General features: G+C 44.4%; 1 protein-coding gene and 1 non-coding gene across 2 annotated transcripts; both read right to left on the reverse strand.

The window, feature by feature from the left end:
* Positions 1-19,850: 19,850 nt before the first annotated feature.
* On the reverse strand, positions 19,851-22,046 carry LOC123494493 (uncharacterized). The gene is made up of 2 exons (XM_073507120.1): positions 20,938-22,046; positions 19,851-20,708 (listed from the first exon to the last, which is right to left on the reverse strand). Exon 2 carries the CDS (start codon positions 20,619-20,621, stop codon positions 20,124-20,126), a length of 498 nt encoding a protein of 165 aa, XP_073363221.1. The 5' UTR covers positions 20,622-20,708; positions 20,938-22,046; the 3' UTR covers positions 19,851-20,123.
* Positions 22,047-22,480: 434 nt separating this feature from the next.
* Positions 22,481-23,410, reverse strand: LOC109783752 (uncharacterized). Its single transcript, XR_012201511.1, has 4 exons — positions 23,133-23,410; positions 22,915-23,009; positions 22,743-22,803; positions 22,481-22,610 (listed from the first exon to the last, which is right to left on the reverse strand). It is a non-coding gene; the product is annotated as an uncharacterized protein (transcript).
* Between the last annotated feature and the right edge of the window lie 545 nt (positions 23,411-23,955).

Below are 23,955 nucleotides of genomic sequence, written 5' to 3' on the forward strand. Positions count from 1 at the left end.
CAAAGACTACAGGTATAGAAAGCTATATGAAACTTGTTGCTCGATCGAACAAAAATGACAGTCAACAAGCTTGCAGAGAAAAGTGATTGACGACAGAAATTGCCAATGAATCCCAAGTCAGCACAAGCCATGAAATCGACAATGACGGATTCTCACTTTTAGCTCGGGCTCCGCTACACAAGAAACCAAGAAAAAGGTACACAAGTTGCTAGGAAGACAACTCTCAGCGAGCACTAAAATAGGGAGTATTCTTTTCCCGTAGAAGAAATTGGTGACCTTTTCACACACTTAAAGAAGTTAAGTCTCATAGAACTTCCTCAGCCAAAAATGCCAGAAGAATCCTCAAAATTTAGCGAACCAATTTTTTTCACTACCATCGCATTTTGATGAGGAGACTAATGATCAAGGGTGTTGTACATCTTAAAAAAGTTAAGTTTCCATACAATTTTCTTTTCACTACCATCGCATTTTGAGAAAATGATTAATGAGGAGACTAATGATGCGGATCTCTTCTCAAAAGCATGACAGAAGAGAAGGAAAATGGTTGTCGCAAATGTCGCCACCCTACAAGATAGTTTGGTGAGTTGTGCATCTTCAAATATGATAGCAACTTCTGATGATGTCTTTCAGAACATAGATTTTCTCCTATGATCATTCGTGGCCTTGCCATATCACAAGATCGACATAACGGAGAGGCTTGTATTTGCGGCAACAATGTTGCATGGCCCAACTTATTAGTTCCATTTCTTGAGGAGCCCAAGGTTGGGGGCACTGGTGACCAAAACACAATGTACTATCCCCAGTGACGGAAGAAGCCACTCATCTGTGCTTCACATGAAAATATTATTACTGCACCACGAAGCGCAGAAAAGTAGCAAGTGAAGAATTCAACGTTTTCACTATTGGTGTGTTTGAGACGATCTGGTTCAACTTAGATCAGATCGCCAACTAGCAGACCCTCATTCCCCATGAACAACCATGTACGAGCAAAGATAGATGGTAATAAAGGCTGCGGCATACATGTGTTTTTCTCGAAGAGAGATAAAAGTCAAAGTGCATTCTTGTTTGTTATGTAAATGGTCAGACCAAACTTTAAAAGTTAAATTCCATTTTCGCGATTGAGCTGAAAGAATTCTTATAAAAGGCCAGATAAGAAATCAGGGAACATAAGCCTGGAAAGTTCTAGATCATCTATTGTGGGAAAATTTTCTTCGGATGGATCTCCAAGTAAAGGAAGGCCCGACACTGGAAACATGTCAAATAGGATCACGGTGTGTTCACCAGATGAAAAAGGAAAAGTATTGGTCTCTATAACACATCTTTCCAAAACTTCATATTCACCATGGGAGCATTAAATGGCCCCATGTATATAGCCTGTGTTCTCTCCTCATTTGAAACAAAATGAACAATAATTTATGATAGCGATGCCCCATTCAACATAGCCTTTGGGATGAGAACATACTCGACTGTGTGACTGTCCCAAACCAGACCTTTTGCTACCATCCTGGTTCATAGGGTGTAGGCTTTATAATCAGATTTAGGTATATATGCTACTGGATGAAAAGAATAATCACTAAGAGTAGGCCCCAAATTGCAGCCACGAGGATGACACGACATATCTGCATGTGTTAGTACCTGTTGTCTACAATGGTGGAGCTTGATAGAGATTGTTGAGGGCAAAAGGACAAGTTATGCGGATTAACCTCGTCGCTAGTATCAGGCTCATATAAATGCTGCTCAACTAATTGACAAATTGATAATTTATTTGGAGATTGATCATGTGCCATCTATAAGTGCAAAAGGCATAGCATAAATACGCTGGCATATTTATGTCTGGAAGGAACAATTAGTTAAATTAAAAGAAAAAAATGGAACGGTATGTTAGCTATGCGAGCAACTATTGTTGGCCGACCATTTAATATTTTCCCTGTAAAGCAAAAAAAAGGAGGGTAACACATGAGAGTGTAAAAAAACAGATCCAAGCATAAGCTATATACTCCATCCGTTCCTAAATATAAGTCTTTGTAGAGATTTTATCATGGACCACATATAAATGTATATAGATGCATTTTAAGAGTGTAGATTCACTCATTTTGCTCTGTATGTAGTCCGTAGTGAAATCTCTACGAAGACTTATATTTAGGAACGGAGTACATTACTCTCATGCTTATAGTTTTCTCAACGGCTGTCCGCGGGGACCAAGCCCACATGTTGACTTACCTGAACGATCATACTTTTGGCAAATATACACGTGTCATTTGTAATTGTCTTCGTACTTGTATGACAGACCAAGCCCACGTAGGGACTTGCCGAATGGTCAACCGGAAAGAAATCTTATTTTCGTCATAATACATACTCCCTCCGTAAACTAATATAAGAGCATTTAGAATACTAAAATAGTAATCTAAACGCTCTTATATTAGTTTACAGAGGGAGTACATGTCATTCTTGCTTGTCTCAGTGGTTGTAACCCATATAAGAACTTGCCGGAACGACACTCATGACAAATTTTTGTCATATACATATAGTAAAAAAAATCTAAATGAAAATACATAACAGTTTTCGGACAAGTCCTTATAAGACTTTTCTTTTTTGCGGGTAAGTTCTTGCTGGCACACGCCAACCATGAAACCAAAACGCCTAAAGCTGGAACAGGATGCTTGATCACATATACGTTCGAAAAGATACCATCCTCATATGATATCTGAATGGAAAACTGCATGTCCTAGTCATGTAGGAGCAGTCAAGAAGTTATAGCTGGGCGAAGAGAGAAGACGTACGTACTTAGGTAAAGATCGGTCTAATATACTGTAAAAAAAACTCTTCGGCGCAAAATAGAGGGGAAAACAAAAGTTAAATCAATGTGCGCAAAACAAGTGCGATGCATATGAATGCTTGGATGAGCATGGTAACTAAATAGAGGGGAAAACAAAAGTTAAATCAATTGCCGATGGCCACGCGGGGCCGACTCCGGGGCGGCGGCGCGGGCATGGTCTTCGGATCTGATCCTGTGGGCGCGGCCTCGGCCTCCCCTGCTCGGCCGGCGGATCTCGGTGGGGGGGGGGGGGGGGGGGGGGGCTTCTCCCTGCTGAGATCTGGCTTACGGGATCTTCCAGATTCCGGCAAGGATGGCGGGGACCCGTGCACGAGAGATGGAGGTCTTCGATCAGATCTGGGTGAAAACCTGCTATTGGCTATTGCCAAGGCCGGCGATGGCGACGCTGTCTGCGTCGTTCCCTTCCTGAAGGCATCGTCGTGGAGAAGTTCAAGGCCGCTCTCTGCTACCTCCGGGGGAAACCCTAGATCAGTAGATCGGATGACGGCGGCTCTCTGGTGTCGTTTCCTTCCTGGGGGCGTCATTCTTGGAGGTGCACACGGGCTCGAGGGACTAGAGGACGGCGACTTTGGCGGAGCGGTGCTTCATCTTTCACATTGATGGTGGCGGATCTCGGCGGCATGGTGCTGTGGAGACTCGGCGTCTGATGCGCGGAGATGAACTCGTGCAGGAGGAGGAAGCTGTCTGGCGTCATGGGGACGTCGATGGCAGAGTGGCCAGACAAGGTAGAAGCCTCAATATGATCTGAAGACGGACCTGTGGAAGATGGCGGCGACGACACACGAGTGCGTCTGACCGGATTGTGCCCCAGACCCGGTATGTGGCTCAGCTGGGGCTTCCGAATGTGTTTCGGCTTCCGGCTTTTGATGTTAGGCTTAGGTGAGTTGTTTGGGTAGTGGCCCAGCTAACACCCCCTCATCATATTGGATAGGAGTAGCGGCATATGTTGCCAAGATGGTGGATTCAGGCACATTGTTGTAATACTTTGTACGGTCCTCGAGAATAATCAATAAAGTGGCCGTATGCATCTCCCAGATGCAGAGGCCGGGGGTCATCCTCTTTTTCTAAAAAAAAAAGTGATACGGCACTTGGTGGTTGCATGCAGGAGCGTCCGCTCAAGGAAGGAGTCGAGAGAAGAAAAAATAGGGGCGTGTGCAGTACAAAGCGAATAAAAGGGCGAGATAAGAGATAGACTAACGGCAATATTAGCTTGGTAACAGACTTTTCAGGAGTTCCGCTTCTTATATGCGCGCTACTACGCGTCGGCCGGCGGATCTTGGCGAGCCATCGGATCTGGCAGATTGAGCAGGCAAGCGCCATCTTTTACCATTGCTCCGTGAGATTAGAGCGAGATTTATTCATTTTGCTCCGTGTGTAGTTTATATTGAAATCTTGTAAGAAAACTTATATTTAAGAACGGGGGAATAGTATATAAACTGCATAGTTTAGTTAGGGTTACATCGTGCATGCCGCCGCACGTCCAGGCAATCCGTCGATCCAAGGCGGATCGATTTTCTGATACAGCCGAGACCGACTGGAGTTCCTACGTGCACGCCTCCCGTGTTGTTGTCTGATCCGGCAATCTCCACTGCTGGTCTCGAGGATAAATACTGCGTCCTGGTCGTCGGCTTATTTCCAAACTTGTGGGATTCTTGAGGTTTCTATCATTCTGCATGTTCCCTATTCCATGGGCATTTTTCTGTTGTCATCAAGACCTCTCATGTTCCTAAGATGCTTCTTGTGCTACATAAATCGATCATATCAAGTACTACATCCTAAGCTTACTTGTGTAATAACACAACACATGCTGAGTTTGCCTTGAAAACCATCTGCTTAAAGCTTTGGCAGGCAGTCTCTTCAAATATCTGGGCTTGCCTCCTTTCTCAAACATTACTGGCTAGCTACAACACTAGTACGCATCTACTTGTGCCCATTTACACGGAGCCCTCTTCTAAAACGGACAATGGAACCGACTTGGGGGGCTGGCCTCACTAGTAGAAAAAGGGTTATTTGTTCCGGTTCGTAAGGGCCTTTTGTTCCAGGTTTGGAACCGGGACTAAAAGGTCATTACTAATGCCCTTGGCCTTTAGTCTCGGTTCTTACACGAACCGGGACAGATGGGCCTCCACGTGGCCGCTGCGGCCAGCCCAGGAAGGGGGGCCTTTGGTTCTGGTTGGTGACACCAACCGGGACCAAAAGGCATCCACGCGTCAGCAGCTGGTTGGAGCTGAAGTTTTTGTTTTTTTTAGGGGCTGGTTTAGGGGTTTTGGGGGTTAATTTAGTTGTTATTAGCTAGCTAATAGAGAGAAATGTCCTCTCTTATATCTCCGTGCTTGGTTTACCAACGCTACTGCTATGCCTAAACATGGCTTAGATTGAAGCGAAGGCAACATGTGGTGCATGTCGAAAGTAATATTAATCCTAACTTTGATCAAGTTTGGATTGTACTACTTTCGACATGCAGCACAGGCATGTTGCCTTCACTTTAATCCAATCAATGTTTATTTCACCCGCTGATATATAATAACTCTTCATGCTCGCATCATGCATCATCATATATAATAACAAGTCCTACTAATCATCATCATACAACTTCTACTCGTTATTAATAACAAGTCATACGATCATCATCCTCATAGTCATTGAACCAACCCTACTTAATTGTTCTTAGCACATGATCATCAGTATTAGGTAGGACCTAAATACCCTCTTTAAGGTAAAATAGCATAAAACAATATAGACCCTGACTCTCCATTATGGAGAATGGAGATCATTCTATCTCCAATTCTTGCGCTTCGCTTCCTTTTGCTTCCAAGAACCTCCTTACGACTGTCCATACATTTTTTCCATTTTTTGATTAGCATGTCTCCACTTCTTTGAGAAATCCGGTATGGACAGTTGAGATTCGTAGGATGACCTGGATATATGTTCAAAACACGAAGGCTGCCAATCTGATACATTAAATGAGGCACACAATCCTCTGGGATTCTCTGTTGAAAAACATAGTAATAACTTCATAGTTAGCAATGATGTACTAGTTTTAGAAGTATGCAAAAGATGCACGGATGTCATAATAGTAAAAAATCTTACCAGGGTATCTCCATGGTAGTTACCGTAGTTCAACACGTGCACTAGTGGCATGTATTGACGATAATGTTGAGGAATTTGATTGTAGATATTGTAATTCTCAATATCATTACAAAATCCGACCAGATGATTTTTCTCCTAATAAGTTAATTCGGAGCCATCGGTGTAGTGGGTTTTGCCTACCATGTTCTGCACATTGTTTGAACAATCAAAATAAGCTGTCAACTATTTTGAAATAAATAATATAAATTAGCTAATAACTATGTTTGAGAAACTCACATAGCGGTAGAATTGGAGGCGTATCAACAAGGACCCAAATGTCCATATTGTCTTGCTCAATTTCAGGATCACCAAGATCCATGGTGACAAGCATACCCTCATCAAAATCATACATCTTGCAAAGTGCTTCCCATTTTTTGCAACCAAAATGGGTTACGCTCTGGGAATTGTACAACTTTACTTCAAAATCCACACCATGATGGGTCCTTTGGTGAATTTTTTTTGTTTCAAAACTTTCATGGTCTTCAAAACCCATCCTCTCCAAGACATAGCATCTTGCATGGCATGGCATAAGCTAGTCGAATTGTAAAAGATGAAAAGTACACGTTGAAATATTTGAAGTAGTGCTTAATTACGAAAAAATAACACTTGTCGTCGTTGCGTACCGTTTCAACATCGAAGGTCTCCTCCAGCTTAATGCTGAAGCGCCGATCTTCGTCCAGGTGAGGCCTATCGCACAGACCTCGGTCGTCGTGGCACCAGTCGCACTCCCCCGGGAGACTTTCGTCGTCCGAGTACGATATTTCCTATGTTCATAATTCATATATTAAACATCTACAATTAAATATATGTACTAAAAACCTAACTTAGATCATTATTATTCATCACGGGTTGACTATCGGTCTGTCGAGTCTTTTCTTGAAAACTCTCAGCTCACGTGGTGTATACATTCGACCGTTGGTGATGGTCGCTCCTCCTTTCATCCCCGAGTGCATTACACCAAAATGTCTAGCACACGGGAATGAAGGAGAAGCGACCCCCACGACAACAGTCGGGATTCTTCGTCCTCTCATATATATATGGTGGAACTCTCCCTCACTGATTCCTCTCTGACATTTGCGACCGTCGGTGATGGTAGCTCCTCCTTTCGTTCCCGAGTGCATTACACCAAATTGTCTAGCACACGGGAACGAAGGAGAAGCTACCCCACGACAACAGTCGGGATTCTTCGTCCTCTCATATATGGTGGAGACTCAACAGACTTAAAGTCAACCCGAAATATCGTTTAATTATCTTTCTAAAACCGGTTCGTGGCAGGTCTCACCTCGAGGTCGGAGGGGGTCGGTGACGGGGACGACGGCGGGGATGATGGAGGGGGGCTCCTAGATTTCTGCGAAAACAAAAACCCTATAAGCTATCAACTAATCATATGCATACGCCTTGCATAGTGCTCTCCAATTTTAGCATTCAAAGTAGGAGTAGTTTTCCTATTTGAGCATTCAATAAGCAAAATCAAATCACAAAATAAAGTAGTATTCAAATTAGGATGCATTCAATTATAAGCAAAACTACATCATCTCCATGCGTCCGTACATCATCGAATATTATCACTAATACACCTCGAATACATATAGCATCGCTAGTACAGCTAGAACCGTAGCGCCCGACAGGTATCGGCGCAGGCGGTGGACACCCAAAGAGAAGGAACCATCACAGGATCATAGCTCCAGTGAGATCCCTGAAGAACCTGCCAGGTATTGTCGAACCTGCCCTTCAACGCAACCATGTAGCGACGGACGTGCTCGTCCTCCTCACTGACACGGTGACATACCACCTCCGCGGTGTCCGGAAGCCTCGGCACTGTCACCGGCCCACGCGACCGCCACCAAACAAGGATCGGGTCAACGACGGGCTGGCTCCTCACCAACCTACGCCCCCGGAAGGTAGCACCTCCCAAAACCAGCCCGGCGGAGCCCAATCCCGGACATGGCCCCTCTGATCAAGCCGGCCTCCTCCGCCGAGTCGACGACGAGGATGCGGGATTGGCATCGTCGACGTCGATGCGGGAATAATTGCTTTAACTAAAAAAATAAACTAGTTCTATTAATTTTCTTGCTAAAAATAAATTACTTCTATAGTAAAATAAACTAGTTTTATTAAATCAACTAGTTCAACTACTAAGCACTTACTATAAATAGAATAAAGTAGTACTTACTAAAAATAAACTAGTTTAACTAGTTCTATTATTTTTCTAACTAATTCTATTAAACACTTTCTCTTCTTATTCTATGAACAAAATTACAACAACAAAAAATCATAAAAATTCTATGAACAAAATTACAACAGAAAAAAATCATAAAAATTCTATGAAAAAAATTGACATATTCTTTGCATATATATGAACACACAAAGATTTCATTATTCAATAATAATATCACCAAAAAAATCTATGAACAGAAAAAAATTCTAACTTTTGCATATTCATTTATGAACAAATTACAACAACTCAACTAACTACACATCTAAATTAACTACACATCTAAATTAGGAAAATTCATATGAGCTCACTGCGCGCAAGGGGGCGGCGATCGACGAGGAGGCAGGGCACGGGGCGACGGTGAGGGGTGCGGCGACGGCGACGGTGAGGGGCGCGGCGACGGGCGACAAGGAGGCAGGGGGCGACGACGGCGACGGTGAGGGGCGCGGCGATGGGCGACAAGGAGGCAGGGGGCGCGGGGCGGCGACGGCGTCTGGGGGGCGCGGGGCGGCGACGGCGTCTGGGCGGCGCGGGACGGCGTCGGAGGCAGGGGCGACGACGGCGACGGCGAGGCGCAGAGGGGCAGCCTGGCGGCGTCGTCGGGGCGGGGAAGACGAACTGAATAAAAAATTTCACAAGTGCTAGTTATATAGATGAAGCATTGGTCCCGGTTCATGACAGCAACTGGGACGAATGCGCTGAAAAGAGGCATTTGGTCCCGGTTGGTGGCACCAACCGGGACTAAAGGGTGGCATTGGTACCAGTTAGTGCCACGAATCGGTACCAATTCACCCCTTTAGTCCCGGTTGGTGCCACCAACCGGGACCAAAGGCCTTGTGCTGCTGCGGCCGCGTCGAAAGTTTAGTCCCACCTCGCTAGTTGAGAGGGGCGCGCAGTGGTTTATAAGCCCCACTGCCGCACCCCTCTCGAGCTCCTCTCCATTGCAGGCTTATGGGCCTAATTGTCACTGCTATGCCTGATGGGGCTACTGGGCCTTCTGCGGGCCTGAATCCTGACCCATCGATGGGTTTCTAGTCGTATTCAGGCCCTGGTGGCCCAGTAGGTGGCATATTTTTTATTTTTTGCCTGTTTTTTGTTTTCTTTTTTGCTTTATTTATTTTGTTTTGTTTCTACTTACAACAAAAAACTTATTTATTTTATTTTGTTTCTAATTACGTATTTATTTTACTTTATGATAATTCTTTTTGCTATTAAAGTTTCTAACAAAAAAAGTTCTTTATGAAAATTCTTTTTGCTTTTAATGATTTTGAACAGAAAATACTTCGATAATTTTAGTTGCATCAATTTTATATAATTTTAGTTTCAATAATACTAGAGGTTGCTTATAATGTTTTGAACAGAAAATACTTTGATAATTTTAGTTTCATAAATTTTATTTATGTTATTAAAGTTTATTTTATTTTGTTTCTACTTATATATTTTATTAAAGTTTATATTATTTTGTTTCTAATTACTTATTTATTTTATTTGTTATTTTTCATGCACCATTTTTCATGCACTTACTGATTATTTTGAGCTATAAGACCCTAAAATTGAAAAGCATTTCAAATAAACTTTAAAAAGGTTGAAAGTTGGCATGGTATCATCATTTCATCCACATAGCATGTGCAAGAAAGTTGAGAGGGTTCCGGCAAAAACTGGATGCACTTCGTGTACAAAACGGACAATCTCTTTCGAAGTATCAGGATTTCATACGGAAACTCGTCCGTTACAAAGGGATTTCATTTTTTAAACTTATTTGAACTCCTGACTTTTTGTGTGTTCAAAATGCACCATTCAAATCCACATCGTTAATTTTTAACCCTTTCTGACTTCATTTGTTAGTTTTCATGCATTTACTGATTATTTTGAGCTATAAGACCCTAAAATTGAAAAGCATTTCAAATGAACTCTGGAAAGGTTGAAAGTTGGCATGGTGTCATCATTTCATCCACATAGCATGTGCAAGAAAGTTGAGAGGGTTACGGCAAAAACTGGATGCACTTCGTGTACCAAACGGACAATCTCTTTCGAAGTATCAGGATTTCATACGGAAACTCGTCCGTTACAAAGGGATTTCAAATGAACTACGAAAAGGTTGAAAGTTGGCATGGTATCATCATAATAGTTGTGGACAGAATGTCTTCAGTTTTTCTTCGCTTGTGTCCTTTCCTTATTGCGCCGTAACCATGGATAATCTTCATCATTTATCAGGATGCTTGGGTCCGCCTTGACTTTGAAGGGAGGAATTTCATGAAACTTTTCATAATCTTCGGACATGTCTGACTTGCCCTCCACTCCCACGATATCCCTTTTTCCTGAAAGAACTATGTGGCGCTTTGGCTCATTGTATGATGTATTAGCTTCCTTATCTTTTCTTTTTCTTGGTTTGGTAGACATGTCCTTCACATAGATAACCTGTGCCACATCATTGGCTAGGACGAACGGTTCGTCAGTGTACCCAAGATTGTTCAGATCCACTGTTGTCATTCCGTACTGTGGGTCTACCTGTACCCCGCCTCCTGACAGATTGACCCATTTGCACTTAAACAAAGGGACCTTAAAATCATGTCCGTAGTCAAGTTCCCATATGTCCACTATGTAACCATAATATGTGTCCTTTCCCCTCTCGGTTGCTGCATCAAAGCGGACACCGCTGTTTTGGTTGGTGCTCTTTTGATCTTGGGTGATCGTGTAAAATGTATTCCCATTTATCTCGTATCCTTTGTAAGTCAATACAGTCGAAGATGGTCCCCTGGACAACGAGTATAGCTCATCACAAACAGTGTTGTCACCTCTGAGACGTGTTTCGAACCAACTGCTGAAAGTCCTGATGTGTTCACATGTAATCCAGTCGTCGCACTCCTCCGGGTGTTTGGAGCGCAGACTGTTCTTGTGTTCATCGACATACGGGGTCACCAAGGTAGAGTTCTGTAGAACTGTGTAGTGTGCTTGAGACCAAGAATATCCGTCCCTGCATATTATTGAGTCCCCTCCAAGCGTGTCTTTTCCAGTCAGTCTCCCCTCATACCGCGATTTAGGGATACCTATCTTCTTAAGGCCAGGAATGAAGTCAACACAAAACCCAATGACATCCTCTGTTTGATGGCCCATGGAGATGCTTCCTTCTGGCCTAGCGCGGTTACGGACATATTTCTTTAGGACTCCCATGAACCTCTCAAAGGGGTACATATTGTGTAGAAATACGGGGCCCAGAATGACAATCTCGTCAACTAGATGAACTAGGACATGCGTCATGATATTGAAGAAGGATGGTGGGAACACCAGCTCGAAACTGACAAGACATTGCACCACATCACTCCTTAGCCTTGGTATGATTTCTGGATCGATCACCTTCTGAGAGATTGCATTGAGGAATGCACATAACTTCACAATGGCTAATCGGACGTTTTACGGTAGAAGCCCCCTCAATGCAACCGGAAGCAGTTGCGTCATAATCACGTGGCAGTCATGAGACTTTAGGTTCTAAAACTTTTTCTCTGGCATATTTATTTTTCCTTTTATTTTCGACGAGAAGCCAGTCGGGACCTTCATACTAAGCAGGCATTCAAAGAAGATTTCCTTCTCTTCTTTGGTAAGAGCGTAGCTGGCAGGACCTTCATACTGCTTTGGAGGCATGTCGTCTTTTTCGTGCAAACGTTGCAGGTCCTCTCGTGCCTCAGCTGTATCTTTTGTCTTCCCATACACGCCCAAGAAGCCTAGCAGGTTCACGCAAAGGTTCTTCGTCACGTGCATCACGTCGATCGAAGAGCGGACCTCTAGGTCTTTCCAGTAGGGTAGGTCCCAAAATATTGATTTCTTCTTCCACATGGGTGCGCGTCCCTCAGCGTCATTCGGAACAGCTAGTCCGCCGGGAACCTTTCCAAAGATTACGTGTAAATCATTGACCATAGCAAGTACGTGATCACCGGTACGCGTGGCGGGCTTCTTCCGGTGATCTGCCTCGCCTTTGAAATGCTTGCCTTTCTTTTGACATTGATGGTTGGTCGAAAGAAATCGACGATGGCCCAGGTACACATTCTTCCTGCATTTGTCCAGGTATATACTTTCGGTGTCAGCTAAACAGTGCGTGCATGCGTGGTATCCCTTGTTTGTCTGTCCTGAAAGGTTACTAAGAGCGGGCCAATCGTTGATGGTTACAAATAGCAACGCGTGCAGGTTAAATTCCTCCTGTTTGTGCTCATCCCACGTACGTACACCGTTTCCATTCCATAGCTATAAAAGTTCTTCAACTAATGGCCTTAGGTACACATCAATATCGTTGCCGGGTTGCTTAGGGCCTTGGATGAGAACTGGCATCATAATGAACTTCCGCTTCATGCACATCCAAGGAGGAAGGTTATACATACATAGAGTCACGGGCCAGGTGTTGTGATTGCTGCTCTGCTCCCCGAAAGGATTAATGCCATCCGCGCTTAAACCAAACCATATGTTCCTTGGGTCACGTGCAAACTTAGCCCAGTACTCTCTCTTGATTTTTCTCCACTGCGACCTGTCAGCGGGTGCTCTCAACTTCCCGTCTTTCTTACGGTCCTCACTGTGCCATCGCATCAACTTGGCATGCTCTTTGTTTCTGAACAGTCGTTTCAACTGTGGTATTATAGGAGCATACCACATCACCTTCGCAGGAACCCTCTTCCTGCGGGGCTCGCCGTCAACATCACCAGGGTCATCTCGTCTGATCTTATACCGCAATGCACCGCATACCGGGCATGCGTTCAAATCCTCGTACGCACCACGGTAGAGGATGCAGTCATTAGGGCATGCATGTATCTTCTGCACCTCCAATCCTAGAGGGCATACGACCTTCTTTGCTGCGTACGTACTATCGGGCAATTCGTTATCCTTTTGAAGCTTCTTCTTCAATATTTTCAGTAGCTTCTCAAATCCTTTATCAGGCACAGCATTCTCTGCCTTCCACTGCAGCAATTCCAGTATGGTGCCGAGCTTTGTATTGCCATCTTCGCAATTGGGGTACAACCCTTTTTTGTGATCCTCTAACATGCGATCGAACTTCAGCTTCTCCTTTTGACTTTCGCATTGCGACCTTGCATCGACAATGACCCGGCGGAGATCATCATCATCGGGCACATTGTCTGGTTCCTCTTGATCTTCAGCAGCAGCATCGGGCACATCGTTTGGTTCCTCTTGATCTTCACCAGCTTCCCCCGTTGCAGCATCATCGTATTCAGGGGGCACATAGTTGTCATCGTCCTCTTCTTCTTCGCCGTCTTCCATCATAACCCCTATTTCTCCGTGCCTCTTCCAAACATTATAGTGTGGCATGAAACCCTTGTAAAGCAGGTGGGTGTGAAGGATTTTCCGGTCAGAGTAAGACTTCGTATTCCCACATTTAGGGCATGGACAACACATAAAACCATTCTGCTTGTTTGCCTCAGCCACATCGAGAAAATTATGCACGCCCTTAATGTACTCGGAGGTGTGTCTGTCACCATACATCCATTGCCGGTTCATCTGCGTGCATTATATATAATTATGTGTGTCAAAAGTAAGAAAATCAGACAAGTATCTATCTAAAGTAAGAAAATCAGACAAGTATCTATCTAAAGTAAGAAAATCAGAAAAAAGATAAGAACAAGAGGCTCACCACGGTGGTGCCGGCGACGAGATCGGCGCGGGCGATCGACGGCGGTGAAAACGGGGACGGGGTGTGACGGACCGCTAAACCTAGACAAATCTCGGGAAAAATGGAGCTCCGAGGTCGAGCTTCAAGAGGAGAAAGATTAACTAGTGTGGCTCGGGCATTTCATCGAACACCTCGTGTGCATAGGAGGTTGAGCTAGAGCACCCAATGCCCTCCCCTCGCCGGCCAGCAAAAACAGAGCAATGTGGAGTGCTCTGCTGCGGCGAAGGGGTATATATAGGCAACTTATTTGTACCAGTTCGTGGCAGGAACCGGAACTAAACCCCCCATCTGTACCGGTTCTAGGCACGAACCGGTACCAATGGCTGTGGGCCAGGAGCGCGGCCCATTGGTCCCGGTTCGTGCCTAGAACCGGAACAAATAGATCCAGACGAACCGGGACCAATGCCCCCTGGGCCCATGAACCGGGTCTAATGCCCCCATGGGTCCCGGTTCGTGAAGAACCGGGACTAATGGGCTGGCCAGGCCCGAACCAAAGCCCTGTTTTCTACTAGTGCCTGTCAACAACCATTCTTCACGGCCATCTTCGTGTTCGTTTAACATGGTTCATCGCACGAGTTGCACACTCTATTGCTACCGACACGGCTGCTGCTCGTCTCCGTCTATTCTACTAGGAGTATTAATCATCTTCGTCTATATCACTGTGCTCCCTATTTTTAAAGGGCTCACAGACTCGCGGTCCATGAATTTTCGTGTTTCAAAAATAGCATAAAACTACTAGTTTACAGGCTAGGGTTCCAAAAAACTACCACTTTTTAATTTTTCTCAGAAAGCTACCGAACGCGCGGTTCGCTATTTCAAAAAACCCAAACCTGCGGTGACTAGCGTTTTAACCGTTTTCCTGACGGACTGGGCCCATCTGTCAGCCCACGTGGCCACGTGAGCTCATGGCGCGGCCGTTAACGGCCGTTAGCCGACCCGGTCCGGTCGGAACCAAAGTGGGCGGTCGGGCCACACACTCTCTCACTCCCCCTCCTCTCCCCCGCGGTGACTTAGGTGGGCGACGGCGGCGGCGCAGCCAAATGTCGTCGGCGGCGAGCTATTGAGGCAAGGCGGCACCGGCCAGGAGGGTGGTGGACACTCAGAGGTGGACAAATGGCTAGGCAGCTCGAGCTTCCCGGCGCAGCGGTCGCAGCAGCCATCACCGCCCGCAGCTCATGTGGATCCGGCGAGCTCAGATCCGGAAGTCCGCGCGGCTAGGGCAGTGGCGAAGCGCATCCACACTGATCCAGCAGGCGGCCACCATTGGGCGTCGTCCTTTGGTGGAGTGAGTTAAGGACTGGTCAATGTTTCTGGGTCCTTTAGTTAAAATTTCCATGTGCTTTAGTTCAAATTAGAACTAGGGTTAGTAATTGTTTGTTCTTGGCATGCTACTGTATTTTATTGGTTAAGTCAGTGTAGAAGAAAGTGCATTTGGTTAGTTCATTTGGTCAGTGCATAGATGTTCTTGATATCTGAAGAAAGTTCAGTAATGTTCAGTGACTTAAAAAATAATTGTTTGTCAATTTAATCCTACAGCTTAGATGATGAGATTTGGGACTTGAGGCTACATTTTCAAGGAATAGATAATATGGAGAAAAAGTATTCAGTTTCCTCAGATATCAGTTATCTGACCATATTAGCATTGGTTGAGTTGGAGGGCTATGGCATGGATGCATTTCTGACTTATGTAAAGGAAGAGGGAAAGGGGCTGGAGGGTGTGGAGGCCCTGGATACTGAGGAGGCATTAGAGGAAATGCTTGACTTATTTGTTGATAAGAAGGTACTGAACATCAGTGTCAGAAAAGCTACTGATCCAAGCCCAACTGATGAGGAACAGATCCCCATTGATCATGTTGGTGAACCTGTTGTTTACAGAGTTTCACAAGAAGGTGTTCTGTACCCTGCCTCTAATGCTAGCTTGCCATCTTTAACCCCTGATGAGCCCTACATGAACACACAGCAAAGCAGCAATTTGAACAAGGGGAAAACAGTTGTGGAAGAAGAAGATGTAGAAGAAGAAGCAGATGAAGAAGAAGAAGATGTACCAGAGGAAGAAGATGAAGTTGAAGATGACAAATCATCTTCAGATTTTGAGTTCTTTAGGGGTGATTACAGAGGGGAGAAAATTTCTTACAAAGCTTGGTGTAGGGGTGAAGATGAGGCTGGCACTGATACTGCAGAGCACTATTGTGCAGCTAACTCAGAACCTTCTGAGTTTTGGGAGGAAGAACCAATAGTTTATGAAGATGAAGAAGTAGTGGATCCTGCTGCTGTAACTACAAAAGCAGCCAAAAAGCTTAAGCCAGTTAGAAAACCTGGCCCAACTAGCAAGTCTCACAGTGAGCCTGAGCACAACAAGTTTGAAGATTATGTCCCTGAAGCTGATGAGTACTGTTTTCCAGGTGATTTTGGCATAAGTGATGAAGAGGATGCACCAAGGCTGCCATTTGGAAGAAAGAGTAGGAAGAAGCAGAAGAAGGAGAGGAGATGGTATGATCCAAAAAGGCCTGATGCACATGAGCAGTTTTCAATGCATTTGTGCTTTGAAAATGTAGTTGAGTTCAGAGAAGCACTTAGAAATTTTCATGTGAGGACTCTTAGGAATTTTGAGTATCACAGAAATGAACCAACTAGGGTTATTGCTTGGTGCTCTGAGAGAAAACATGGTTGTGAGTTTTACATAGTTGCCTCCAAGATAGCTCATGAGGCAACTTTCAGTATCAAGAAGATGAACCTGGATCACACTTGTGGAGCAAGTGGAGAGAACACAAAGGTGACAGTCAGTTGGGTTGTTAAGGTTTGTGAGGATACAGTCAGATCCAACCCTGGAGCTGGTGTTGACACAATTATGTCATACACAAAGAAGAAGTTTGGTGTGCATGTGCCTGAAGGCTTGGCATATAGGGCAAGGAAGCAAGCAGTTGAGGTTGTGCAAGGAGATCACAAACTCCAGTATCACAGAATAAGGGACTACCTGCAGTGTGTGCTAGATACTAACCCTGGCAGTAGGTGCATAGTAACAACACATGAGGACCCACTTAACCCAGCTCCTACCCCAAGGTTTCACTATATGTTTTACTGCTTGTTTGCATGCAAGGAGGGTTTTCTGAATGGATGCAGGCCATTTATAGGTAAGTATTCAGAAATTTATATGATTTTTAAACATTGATGTACTTAGGCACTCATGTTATCATGTTAGCAGGTCTGGATGGTTGCTTCATCAAGCTAAGCACTGGTCAGCAGATATTGGCAGCTACAGGGAGGGATGGCAACAATAACATCTTCCCAATAGCTTTTGGTGTTGTTGATAAGGAAGAGACAGACAGTTGGACATGGTTTCTCACACAGTTGAGAACAGTCATTGGAACTGGCAATAAGTTTGGCAAATACACAATTATGTCTGACAGGCAGAAGGTATTTTTCTGAACCTAGTCTTTACATTTGCCTTTACATTTGCCATGAGTATAATGTTATTCAGTAGTAACACTTAAGATTACACTACATTGAACAGGGATTGTTGAATGCAATAGATGATGTATTCCCTGACTCTCCACAAAGGTTTTGTCTTAGACATACTTATGCCCATTTTCAATCTGCTGGTTTCAGAGGAGAGGAACTTAAGAAACATTTAGATCAGGCTGCCTATTCCTGTACCAAACATGGACATGATTTAGGCATGGAGAATTTGAAAAAAGAAAGTTTAGAAGCTTGGCAGTGGTTGTCACAGATACCAGAGCATACATGGGCTAGGTATAAAATGGACACTGTGTGCAAAACAGACCTGTTAGTAAACAACCTTAGTGAGGTTTTCAATAGAATGATATTGGATGTTAGGAACAAACCAATCAGGACTATGTTAGAGGGCATAAGAACAAAGCTGATGATTAAGTTTCAGAAGATCAGAGAGAAGACTGAGACATGCAGATGGGAAATCACACCTACTTATTCAGAGATTTTAGAAGAGGGGAAGAAGTGGGCTAAATATTGTGAAGCATACATGGCAGGGCCAGGCATATGGCAGGTCACTAGTAGCTCTGAAAACACATATTGTGTTAATTTGAACAATGAGACCTGTGACTGTAGGAGGTGGGACATGACAGCTGTCCCCTGTAGTCATGCCATTGCTGCAATGCAGAAAGTGAAGATACACCCTGAAGACTATGTTTCTGCTTTCTTCAAGAAACCCATGTATTGTGAAACATATAAGCACATAATATTCCATGTGCCAGGTCCTGACCATTGGCCTCATACACCTGGTGATGATATTTCTCCCCCTGTTTTTAGAGAAAAGAAAGGTAAAAAACAAACTGCCAGGAGGAAAGGCCTATTTGAGGTGCCAGCTAAAAAGGATACTTCTAGGATTGGTACAGTGACATGCAGCAACTGCAAGAAGCAAGGGCACAGGATCAACAATTGTGGTGTCCCTTTGAAACCTAAGTTCCAGATGAGGCTGAACAAGCACCAGGTATGTCCATTCATTCCATTGTTACATTCATTGCATTGTTACATTCATTTCATTTGTAGGAAAATAGTTCTAACTAATATTGTTGTGTAGGAAAATAGAGCAAACTACTCTGAGGCTGGTTCTTCAATGGCTGCAACTGCACAAAGGCCACCAAGGGTACCTGCTGCCTCTGCACCTGCACCAACTCCTCCTCCAATAACAAATGTGTCAACACAGACAGCTTCTAGGTCAAGGAAAAGGGCAGCTCCAGCTACAACAGCAGTACCACCACCTCTCAAGAAGAGCAGGCCCAACACCTCTTCTTCAACACTAGTACCACCTCCCAAGAAGAAGAACACAACTATTTCTGGCAATGGATCAAGGTCTTCTCCAGCAAAGAACACAAGGTCATCAAGGTCTTCTCCAGCAAAGAACACCAGGTCAGCTGCTGCCAATAGAGCTGGCAATGGATCTTTCATTGCTCCTAGACAATCTGCTACAAGTGCTGTGCAGGATGGGTCAAAGAGGGTCAGGAAGCCATCTGGGAGGCTGAAAGATTACTTTTATGCAAGTGGTAACTAGCTGAAGTGGTTGAACTCCTCTGTTATCCTATGTTATGTATGCAAGTGCACTGTTTGATTTGGTTTGTCATAACACTGCCTCACTAAGTACTTGATACTGCACTGTTTGATTTGGTTTGTAATATGGTACTTTATGTGGATTCTGCACTTGTCTGCAACTTCAATTCATCTGCAACTTTTATCTATATGTGGATTCAACACTTGATAAATTGATGGTGCTGCTGACCAAGTGCATTATAAGATACTGAGATATACATAACTGACCAAATGCATACATTTATTCAGAAACATCCAAATGTTACATAGATAGAAAGATAGTCTCATAGATTACATCCAAATCTCACAAATACTACCAAAACTCTCTCTCAAATTGACTTACAGATAGCTAGAAAGATAGATAGCAAGATAGATAGATAGGTATATAGATGGATGAGATGAGATTGACATATCAGTCATAGCGCTCAAAGAAACGGACCCACTTGGCCCTAGTTGCTGGATGAGGAGCCATGACTGCCCTCATCCTTGCCCACCTAATGATCTCCATGAATGACCTTCCCCTGCCGCCAGTGAAAACCAGCTCTAGTTCTTCATCATTGCACTTCTCCAGTACCATGTCGGAGAGTCGGCGGTTGAACTCCTCTTGCTGCTCATCCTGGGCCGCCTCTAGTGCCCTCTGCCTGCGCCTCCTCCTCCTCCTCTGTGCTGCTGCTGCTGTCCTAACCTCCACAGCCTCCCCCTCTTCCTCTGTGACATCTCCCATGTTAGGATCCATCTGTGGTTTTCTTTTGGGTGGCGGCTAGTGGAGTAACTGGGAAAGGGTGGGGGTGGGGAGGGGTTTATATTGACAGATGGATGGGGTTGGGTTTAGTAGGCCTAGGGTTGCATTTGGTCAAAGACTAGTGGGCCACTAAGCCCAATTACCCACACAAATAATATTAGTAGGCTAACAAATAACATATAAAAGATATAAGATCAAGTTGAACACTTAATAGCATACATTCTACATTTCCACAACTTAGTAGCATAAGAGATCCATTTCCACTACTTAATAGCATAGGAGATCCATTACAACACTTAATACCATAGGTGATCCATTACAACTTAACAACATAGGAAATAAGGTTCTTGCACTAGGTTAAACTTCACATTCCCCCAAAATGTACACTCATAATCACTTGCAGTCATGTCAGGCCACATCCTTATATAAAGGCCTTTGGATGTACTTACTTCACCAACATATCACAACAAGTTCAAGACTCAAGGATGGCCTTGATTTGCTCTAACTTCTCCTTGCTGCCATACCCTTCTTTCAGTAGCTCAGCAACAACAAGCTCAAGCTTTGCCTTCTCCTTCTTAAGAACATCTCTGTCAACTTCAACAGCCTTCATAGCCTTCCTGGTGTTCTTGATGATATCAGCTTGGCTCTGCAAAATACACCTCTGCTCTTTTGCAAGTTTGAGCTTTTCCATCTGCACCTCCAACATAGCTTTCTCCTCTAGCTCCTTCTTCTTCTTCTCAAGTTCTTCCTCCTCCACTTGTTTCTGGTACACCTTCTTGTCCACCCTACCATCCTGCCAATCAAACATCTTGGATACATCATCAATAAGCTTGGTGTACTCAATGCAAAGCTTGTCATTTTCAGTCCTAAGCTTGGTCAACTCCCTTTCATGTTCACTCTTAAGCCTGGCCAACTCCTTCTCAAACTTCTCCTTGTCCTGTACCCTTCCAAAGTTCTGCTCATGGAACATCTCCCATAGTTTGCACAAACATCTCTGAAGAACAGTTGGCCAAGGCCCATCAACCCACTCTACAACACCACAATTCACACCATTTTCCTGCATTTGTAAATGTGATAAGACTATGGCCCCACTCTACAACCTACTTGATAAACTTGAGATTTTCTAACTATGAATAACATAAATGAGATATAATAAGTTATTACAATGCCATGATTAAGTTACCAAAGTGACAAAAATACATATGTGACTGTCATATCAAACAAAATGCTGCATCATATCAAACATCACTGAACATCCATAACAGAAAACTTAATGGGCATCTAACCTGGACTGGGCAGCCATAGAAACGCCTTCCTGTTACAGGCCCTTCAAAAGCAACACGCTTAATAGGCCTCAGTTGGTGCAGAATGCACTTGGGATGAGCAAGCTCAAGTTGGCCACAGAAAAGGGGCTCCACAGTGGTGTCTGGTTCCTCCTGCAACCATAATAACCAACAAACACTGGTTTCAATCTCCACTCAATACCAGAATCAACAAGCACTGTTCTTTAAACCTGATCACTAAAAAATCTCCAAATCAGCATGAACCCTAACACTGTACAGAGATGAACCCTAGGTTACCTCAATCCTACAATCAAACCCCACCCTCACTAATCAAGAACGGTATCACACACACAACAACAACACTACACTCAGCAACATCCATGGCTGTAGCCTAGGGCTACTAGCACCTAATCCTAACCCTAACCCTAGGTGGCAAAGAACTTATCATAAGTCCCATGTCCATGCTGACAACCTCGCACTCCTCCTCCGAGCTGGTTTCCTCGTCGTTCCAGGAAGGCATTGCGGCAAGGAGGTCGACGGCCACCGGCCTCGAAGACGGCGAGCGGCGGCGAGCTCGTACTGGAGCAGGGGAGTGAGAGCAGGGGAGTGAGCGAGCGAGCACGAGAGAGTGTGCGAGCGGGTGCGCCCGACCGACCGAGCGGGTATATTTACCCCAGTTCCTACCGGGCCGGTCGGCTAACGGCCGTTAACGGCCGTGCCGTGAGCGCGCGTGGCCACGTGGGCTGACAGATGGGCCTGGTCCGTCAGGAAACGGGTTAAATCGCTAGTCACCGCAGGTTTGGGTTTTTTGAAACAGCGGACCGCGCGTTCGGTAGCTTTCTGAGAAAAATTAAAAAGTGGTAGTTTTTTGGAACCCTAGCCTGTAAACTAGTAGTTTTATGCTATTTACTCGTTTTGACCAGGTCGCCTCCTGGGCCGCGTGGAGGGAACCGAGACCAGGTGGGCTCCTTTCATCAGTGCCCTTTCTGTTGTTGGTCGGGGCTGTCGGTGGGAGGAAGGGCCGGGTTGTTCGTCAAAATAGGTGGGCGGCGGCCTAGGGTGTGTTTGGTTTCAGTCAACTAGAACGGCACGGGTCAGACAGACCCGTTCCTGGCCCTCGTTGATTAGCTCTACCAAACACCGTAACCGTTCTATTCTAGAACCATTACATTACATTCTAGTTGGTTCTACAACCAAACACACCCTTACAGCATGCAGCAACCCCTGCCGGGGAAGCTGAGAGATGAGGAATGTCTCTTTTTTCTTTCCTTTTTACAAACAGCAACAGGTTAACCTGGATGATCCTAAGTTGGACGCGGTGAGCGATATGCATCTATTCTAATGTGCAGCAGCCCTGGAGTTTCAGTAAAAGAAACAGCAAACTCCCAGGTTAACCTGGATCATATATATGCACTGTATCTGTATGTAATAAAACATCATGTTTGGCTGTTTGCATTTCAATTTCAGGTCCCAGTTTCCATCTTCAGACTCCATCCAAGCCACACATTTCTGGGATGTGACCTCGATACATACACACCCATGCCTGTACATGTTACTGAACTGCAAAAACGTCTTATATTTAGTTACGGAGATAGTATAGAATTCCACACCTCAAGCAACCCGCATCATTTGTCTGCATCCCATCAAATAATCCTCCTTAAATCTCTGGAATTCTACTGCACCTAATACAAGCATACTGTGAGAATTTAAACCATCGGAGTGAAATCATACTGCCGGTCCAGTGACGGGGCATCGAAATCCAATTCTGGTTCGCTTTATTAATCGGCAGAGATTCGAGTGGAACAAACCTCAGCAGGTATCAACTCTTATCTCACTGTCAACTGCATTTCAGATCTTAACACATTCCACCTGTTGAACCAGATTGGTCGACAAACAATTCATCAGCTGTGCGACAGGTAGACCTAGCTACTAGCTAAGCATTTCGATGTTGCACCATCAGGGCCAGCTAGAGTTGCTTACCGTTGCAGCTTCATCTTCTTCGTCCAGAAAACCTAGTGTCCTCGTCAAACATCACAGCTTCCTTCGTGTCTTTCACATGATGATCTCACAGCTTCCTGCTGATGCACGTGACAGCAGTCCATAGCTTAATAATAAGATAAATATCCAAAATATATAGCTGAAGCTGGCAGTGCCGCGCTTTCGTGTACATCACAGTATCATATGACCAGGTTCCTTACCTTCTCACCTGCCAGTAAGCTGATCCCCTATGTTGAGGCCGCTACGCCTCTGAATTCGCACTGCTCAATGCCTCACCCTACCATGGAAACATTAAGCAGGTATTGCTGGTTAATACTAGAAGAAAATCACAAAATGTGCTTTGCCTCAGTATAGGATGCTCAAATAAAAAAACCATTCCCACAGAGCATGTTACTAGTGCTGCAGTATAGATATGAATGAAGACGAAAATGGATAATTCGATGCAGAGCCAACTCAAAAAAAAAAAATCCAAGCAAGCTAACGGAACGGGGCAGGTGTCAGGTTCAACCTGTGTGTTTTCAAGCCTGTATGACTTCAAAAGTGGCATGTGTTCATTAAATGAATACAACACCCAGATCACTCAAAAAAAAACAGAGGATATACGTATGTATGCAGGCTGGTAATGATAACCATGACAATGAAATTACCAAACGGAAAAGGATTATTAACACACAAAAACTGTGTAACAGACCAAACATTTCTTGAGGAATTACAAAGCTGGCAAAAACCAGTAGCTGCCAATACTAATTATTAACATGAAATAGCTTCTTGTTGCCGATGCAAGGTCACTACGGGCAAGTGCCAACTAAGGGTAATACCGTATACCCCTGTACCATATAGAGATACACCATATAGACATACAGAGATACGATCATAGAAAAATATCCATATTGCTGAACTATATATACTACAGTAACTAATAGGCGGCCTAAAAACCAATGTGATGAGTATAGATGCTGCAGCACAAATCAGTAAGTAATATTATTGCGTATATGCAGAGAAGGAAAAATCAAGTAAGCTAGA

This window comes from Aegilops tauschii, chromosome 1 (assembly GCF_002575655.3).
Source record: "Aegilops tauschii subsp. strangulata cultivar AL8/78 chromosome 1, Aet v6.0, whole genome shotgun sequence".
Taxonomy (NCBI): domain Eukaryota; kingdom Viridiplantae; phylum Streptophyta; class Magnoliopsida; order Poales; family Poaceae; genus Aegilops; species Aegilops tauschii.